General features: G+C 48.7%; 1 protein-coding gene across 1 annotated transcript; it reads right to left on the reverse strand.

Annotated features, from left to right (window-relative positions):
- Positions 1-1,367: 1,367 nt before the first annotated feature.
- On the reverse strand, positions 1,368-5,999 carry LOC138974040 (uncharacterized). Its single transcript, XM_070346743.1, has one exon. The coding sequence runs from the start codon at positions 5,910-5,912 to the stop codon at positions 2,874-2,876; it is 3,039 nt and encodes a 1,012-aa protein (XP_070202844.1). The 5' UTR covers positions 5,913-5,999; the 3' UTR covers positions 1,368-2,873.
- Between the last annotated feature and the right edge of the window lie 1,690 nt (positions 6,000-7,689).

Genomic DNA, 7,689 nt, shown 5'->3' on the forward strand with positions numbered 1-7,689 from the left:
CGGTCAGACCGTTCACGAAATACCATCAAGAGGTTTCCAAAAATAAAAAGTCTTCAGTGTAACTCCAATCCGCAATCTGTTATATATTTGAAAACAGTTGACCCCATAATACCACAACGTTCTGTAATCAAATCTGAGCAGAGGCAATGTTAAAAGTAGTCTTACACTTCAAACTGGGAACACGCGCAGTTAAGTTATGCCAAACATGGTTAACAATCATGTGATTATATGAAAGCAAATGTTGGTGGCTCACAGAACCTGTGAACAGAGAAGCGGTTTTGAACAAAAACCTGAACACAGCAAAATGAAAAATCCACTTACTTTAAGGTAGGCGTTCATGTCGATGATGTCGATGATGTCGATGATGTCGATGATGTCGATAATGTCGATGATGTCGATGATGTCGATGGTGGTTTCGGATGGGTCGGGTCCCTTGACCGCCTCGATGATACCATACTGTCGGTGAAACACCAGGATGTCGAAGTCTCCCTGCTTTCCGTGATGCCGAAGCTCCTTAGGTAGGTTTGCTGGCTTTGGGAGCTTGCCTGTGTGTTTGGCGTAGAACGGCTTGTTGAGATAGTCTTTAAAGTTCAACTCAGACACCACGAACATGACCTCCTTTCCGGAATCTCCGAGTTGCTGCAAGTTGTGCAGCACGTGCTGCTGTGCAAAGTCTGCCTGTATATTGCCCTGCTGCTTCTGAAGCTGCTCACTAGAGGGCAGCACAAGCACCTCCTGATCAGTACCGGGTACTGTGTCCTTGAAATAGGGCACCCGGGAAAGATGCACAGGAGGTATGATGTATGTACGAGTTAGCGCATCAGGGTACAGCTGTCTCACAATGTCCACTAAGTTGTCAAGGGTGAGAGCGTCAGGGTACAACTGTTTCACAATGTCCACCAACTTGTCACGGGTGAGAGCGTCAGGAGACAGCTGTTTCACAATGTCCACCAACTTGTCACGGGTGAGAGCGTCAGGGTACAGCTGTTTCACAATGTCCACCGACTTGTCACGGGTGAGAGCGTCAGGGTACAGCTGTTTCACAATGTCCACCAACTTGTCACGGGTGAGAGCGTCAGGGTACAGCTGTTTCACAATGTCCACCAACTTGTCACGGGTGAGAGCGTCAGGGTACAGCTGTTTCACAATGTCCACCGACTTGTCACGGGTGAGAGCGTCAGGAGACAGCTGTTTCACAATGTCCACCAAGTTGTCACGGGTGAGAGCGTCAGGAGACAGCTGTTTCACAATGTCCACCAACTTGTCACGGGTGAGAGCGTCAGGTGTCGCGTGCATGCACGTTTGCATGTTTAGTTTTTCACATAAAAACTTTGGCCACACAACACAGCACTCACAGAACACCAATGTAAATAAATGAAAGTATTTAATAGTTCCCAGTTGGGTGAAATATGGGGGTGACGATGGATGGAACAATGAAAGGGTTAACACGAATACATGAGGATGAACATAATGAACATGAGAAAGTACACAACAGTCAAAATAACGACAACAAACGACATACGAGACAATCAGGATAGTCAAACACAAAGCACGTACGTCATAAAGGCCCTCCTCATTCCATAAATGATATCTATCGTAAGAAAGTACTTATCTACACGTTCGACGAATTCAGGGGGGGGGGGGTGCGCCCTCGGGTCGACACCTGCGTCTCTGTCGCGGGGGTGAGAGAATCAGCCCAGTTGAGAGCTGTCACACGGCACACACTCTGCAGCGACGGCGCCGGTTCGATGTTGCTGCCCAACAGCAGCGTGGTTGCGCCGCTGTGACGTTACAAGATAGCTGCTCAAAACAGCGTAATGAAGCCTCGGAGAAGATCCAGAGGGGCTGCTCACACAGCAGCGTGGGGGTGACGATGCGAGAGTCCAAACTGGCTGCTCACGCAGCAGCGTGGTGGTGCCTCCTCCATGCTGTGAAGCTAGGGTTCGCACCTTCCCGTCCGGTCTGTCTTCGACAGTAAACACTGAAAGCCTAGAAGGCCAAAGTCAATATTCTCCCCAAAAATATAAGACACGTGACTTCCTCCCCCAATAGACATCATTATTAGGGATGAGGAGGAAGCACAATGACTAAACTTTGGTTTCCTTCTACGATATAATTTACCATTATAATGATTTCCTTTTAAACCCTATGATGAACACTATTTACAACAACACAAAGACGAGACAAAACAGTACAACTGGCAACTAATGTAGGTTCCCTGTCCCCTGCCACCGGCCGCTAATTCACCTTCAGCAAAAACTGACAAAAGTCTATCCAATTAGACCAAGAAATTTGACTTACCTCACACAGGCTAATGAAAAACATCGCGCACTTTACGCAACCGACTTTAACAAAGTCCACAGTAGACGTACATTACTACTGAAAATAACTTCGAACTCAAACGACAATTCACACACGAATTTCGAAGCCGTTCGAACAAACATCTGGTCTCGGCCGAGACAGAAAAAAGAATGCCTATGAATTTCTCAGTCAGCAACCAGGTAAACGGTGAACCCTACAAATAGCGCGCAGCTTACCGTGAACGTCCCGTGCAATGCGTGCAAAGCGTGCAAGGCGCGAATCACTGAGCTAAGCCCAGCTACCGGTCTTCCCACCTTGACGCAGGTACCTGTCAGCAACGCCCGACCAAGGAACCTTATAACTACATACAACTGTCCGCGACAATGCCCCCCAAGTTAAGCATAGACATCTGTCTACACGGCAAAAGATCCCTATTCAACGCATGCCCGACTGAGGTAGTCGGCTCCCACGTTGCGACTACCGGGAATCACCCGCACATGACAAAACAAGCAAACAAGATATGCATTATTCCTGTAGCATGCACGTCAAAAATGTACAAAATACTGTGTTTCTTAGCCACCGAAGGTGTAGACCTTAACAGTTATGCCCGTGTTCTTGAAGACTTCCTTGATCATCTCAAGGACGGCGCTCCAGTTCAGCTCGTCCAATCCACATCCGATCCGCGGCATGGCCAGGGAAGCAACATTGTTCTGCTTGCAGTGGTCCCTCATAGCTTCCATGGAGGACCGCAGCGTTTTGTAGGAGGGTTTGTGAAAGTAGCGTTTCTTGGTGATCATGTAGTAAACGTAGGAAGCACCTACTTGTAGTACAGCCACCTCTCCCACCTTCTTGTTTTGTGCTCTAAGTTGATCAACTTTTCCAAACGATTGCTTGAAGTGAACAGCAATGCCTTTTCCCATCTCAAGATCTTCACTGACGCAGTGGGCCATAGCATCATCAGGTTCACAGCTGAAAAGGTCGCCTCTGATCTCTGTTAGCTCAAACCCCACAACAGGTTGACCCTGTCGCCCTTGTCTGTCTCTGTACAACTTGAGAAGATTGGCGTGGTACAGCTTCTCACGTCCGTAGATCCGAATCCTGTAGTCTGACTCGCCCTTCTTCTCCAGAACGTCGAATGGTCCCTGCCAACACAACTGCAGTTTGTTCTTCTTCTGCGGCAGCAGCAACAAAACCTTGTCTCCAGGCTGGAACTGTCTTCGAACTGTCTTCCGGTTGAACACCTTCGCGTGTTTCTGTGCAGCAGCCGACAGATTCTGACGCGCCAGTTTGCAGGTTTCCTCAATCCGGTTCCTCAAGTCAACCACATACTCAGAAGTCGTACGAACTTGTTCATCGACTTGCTCCTCCGTCCATAGGTTGCGAAGAACAGACATGGGTCCTCGCACTGTCCTGCCGTATAGAAGCTCAAAGGGAGAGAATCCCAGACTCTCCTGTGGAACTTCACGATAAGCGAAGAGGAGTGCAGGAATGTAGCGATCCCACTGCTTCGGTTTCTCTTGAGCAAGCTTGCGTAGCATGGTCTTGAGTGTTCCGTTGTACCGTTCCACCAATCCGTTTCCTTGCGCATGGTACGGAGTAGTCGCTAAACCCTTGATGGCCAGCAAACGCTCCACTTCTTTCATCACCTCGGACATGAACTGGGTACCACGGTCTGTCAAAATCTCTGAGGGAATTCCTACTCGAGTCCAGACTGCCCACATCGCTTCTGCAACCTTCACAGCCTCAATCGACTTCAATGGAATGGCTTCCGGGTACCGAGTAGCGTAGTCCACAAACACCAAAATGTACCTGTTACCAGACTCAGAAGCAGGGATGATGGGACCCACCAGATCGATCGCCACACGCTCGAACGGCGTATCGATGAGAGGCATCTTACCTAACGGTACCTTCTGTGGCTTATGAGAAACCTTCTGACACTGATCACAAGACAACACAAAGCGACGTATGTCTGCGCACATACCTGGCCAAAAGAACTGCTGCCAAACTCGATCACGTGTCCTCTGAACACCCATGTGACCTCCCATAGGCGGTTCATGAGCCAACTTGATAACACCTAACCTCAACTGCTGGGGAACAACAACCTGAGTATAGACGCTACCACCACCGCGATACTCACGGTACAGAATCCTTTTCTTCCAAACAAACCCAACTTCACCGGAGTGACCAGACGTTCTGACGTCCCGGCGATCTGCCGCCTCACGACAACTCTTCAAAGTCGAATCATTCCGCTGAAGGTCATGCAACTGCTCAGGGGTGACTGTTTCTAGCCCTGGAGCAGCAACATGTAACAAAGTCGACTTCTTCCCTTCAGCGGCAGCCTGAGCACGAGTGACAACTGACACAACCTTGGACACAGCGTACACTGGAAGAACAATCGAGTCACCCAGCCGGGCGTGATTACCTACAATGAAATCAGCAACAGGTGTATCCATGACGATAGCCTCAACCTCACCAGTGTAGAAAGGACAATCAACCTGAACCTTAATCACTGGATAGCGCCTCTTGATGTCTTTCTCAGCCATAGAAACCTCAAGATCCTGTCCTGTGAACTGAGACCTGGAAACTAATGAACTCTTCACGACACAAACCTGAGATCCAGTATCACGCAACCCCTCTACTGCAACACCATCCACTACAACCAGGCATCTCGGGTCGTAGTCTTGCTGGCTACAGGGAGTACACAAAGTGGGTACACTGACGGGCGGTAAAGACTTCTCAGGACCACTATTCACCGCTCCCGTCGACTTGCTCTTCTTGGGGCAATCTCTAGCCAAATGTTTGGGGGACTCACAGATGAAACACTTCCTACCGGATGTACCAACTGAGTTATCTCCACTTTTCTGCTTTTCACCAACGCCAGCCTTTCCACCCTGATCACGATCATGCTGAAAAAACTTCTTACTGTCACGGTGTGCTTCAAAATGAATCTCAGCGGACTTAACTGCTTCGGCTAACGTCTGAGGTTTTTTCTCCTTAACGTACGCGGCCATGTCCGCGCTCAGGGTCTGCAAGAACTGTTCCAGCAAAACCAACTGTTTCAGTTCTGTGATCTCGGAAAGCTCATGCCACTTAGTCAAATTCTCTTCAATGCGAGCACCGAACTGTCTGAACGTTTCATGTTCTTTTCTCTTGCAGGTTCTGAGACGACGGCGGTAGGTTTCGGCTGTGAGCTGATAGCGGCCTAACAACGCGACCTTCAAACCGTCATAGTCGTCTGCGCTATCATCATCCAGAGTGTTGTACACTTCTACAGCCCTACCCGACAACCTAGTCGAGACCCTAGTTGCCCACGTATTTCTCTTCCACTTGTACAAGGTAGCGACTCTCTCAAACCTTTTCAACCAAGTAGCTATGTTTTCTTTGCTCTCATCAAACATCGGTATGGAAGGCCGAAAACCACGAAGGTCACTAGACTCTTCTTCGCCTGAGGAATCTCCCTCATTATCAGCTCCATCCCTACTTCCTTTCTTCACCCTCTTACTTTCAGACTCTCTCTGCAGGAGTTGCATGCGAAGGTCATGCTCTTCTCCTTCCTGCTTTTGCTTACGGTCATGGTCCTCTCTCTCTTGCCTTTGTTTTTCTTCAAACATCTGAGTACGTTCATATGCGGCTTTCTCATCAGTCTCTCGCTGAGCTTGAACATACTTAACTCTCTCATCAGTCTCTCGACGCGCTACTTCTAGCTTATCCTGGCGAGCTCGCCATTTGTCGCGTGCATGCACGTTTGCATGTTTAGTTTTTCACATAAAAACTTTGGCCACACAACACAGCACTCACAGAACACCAATGTAAATAAATGAAAGTATTTAATAGTTCCCAGTTGGGTGAAATATGGGGGTGACGATGGATGGAACAATGAAAGGGTTAACACGAATACATGAGGATGAACATAATGAACATGAGAAAGTACACAACAGTCAAAATAACGACAACAAACGACATACGAGACAATCAGGATAGTCAAACACAAAGCACGTACGTCATAAAGGCCCTCCTCATTCCATAAATGATATCTATCGTAAGAAAGTACTTATCTACACGTTCGACGAATTCAGGGGGGGGGGGGTGCGCCCTCGGGTCGACACCTGCGTCTCTGTCGCGGGGGTGAGAGAATCAGCCCAGTTGAGAGCTGTCACACGGCACACACTCTGCAGCGACGGCGCCGGTTCGATGTTGCTGCCCAACAGCAGCGTGGTTGCGCCGCTGTGACGTTACAAGATAGCTGCTCAAAACAGCGTAATGAAGCCTCGGAGAAGATCCAGAGGGGCTGCTCACACAGCAGCGTGGGGGTGACGATGCGAGAGTCCAAACTGGCTGCTCACGCAGCAGCGTGGTGGTGCCTCCTCCATGCTGTGAAGCTAGGGTTCGCACCTTCCCGTCCGGTCTGTCTTCGACAGTAAACACTGAAAGCCTAGAAGGCCAAAGTCAATATTCTCCCCAAAAATATAAGACACGTGACTTCCTCCCCCAATAGACATCATTATTAGGGATGAGGAGGAAGCACAATGACTAAACTTTGGTTTCCTTCTACGATATAATTTACCATTATAATGATTTCCTTTTAAACCCTATGATGAACACTATTTACAACAACACAAAGACGAGACAAAACAGTACAACTGGCAACTAATGTAGGTTCCCTGTCCCCTGCCACCGGCCGCTAATTCACCTTCAGCAAAAACTGACAAAAGTCTATCCAATTAGACCAAGAAATTTGACTTACCTCACACAGGCTAATGAAAAACATCGCGCACTTTACGCAACCGACTTTAACAAAGTCCACAGTAGACGTACATTACTACTGAAAATAACTTCGAACTCAAACGACAATTCACACACGAATTTCGAAGCCGTTCGAACAAACATCTGGTCTCGGCCGAGACAGAAAAAAGAATGCCTATGAATTTCTCAGTCAGCAACCAGGTAAACGGTGAACCCTACAAATAGCGCGCAGCTTACCGTGAACGTCCCGTGCAATGCGTGCAAAGCGTGCAAGGCGCGAATCACTGAGCTAAGCCCAGCTACCGGTCTTCCCACCTTGACGCAGGTACCTGTCAGCAACGCCCGACCAAGGAACCTTATAACTACATACAACTGTCCGCGACATCAGGAGACAGCTGTTTCACAATGTCCACCAAGTTGTCACGGGTGAGAGCGTCAGGGGACAGCTGTTTCACAATGTCCACCAAGTTGTCACGGGTAAGAGCGTCAGGGGACAGCCGTTTCACAATGTCCACCAATTAAGTTGTCACGGGTGAGAGCGTCAGGGGACAGCTGTTTCACAATGTCCACCAAGGTGTCACGGGTGAGAGCGTCAGGAGACAGCTGTTTCACAATGTCCACCAACTTGTCACGGGTGAGAGCGTC

This window comes from Littorina saxatilis, linkage group LG8 (genome assembly GCF_037325665.1).
Source record: "Littorina saxatilis isolate snail1 linkage group LG8, US_GU_Lsax_2.0, whole genome shotgun sequence".
In the NCBI taxonomy this organism is placed as follows: domain Eukaryota; kingdom Metazoa; phylum Mollusca; class Gastropoda; order Littorinimorpha; family Littorinidae; genus Littorina; species Littorina saxatilis.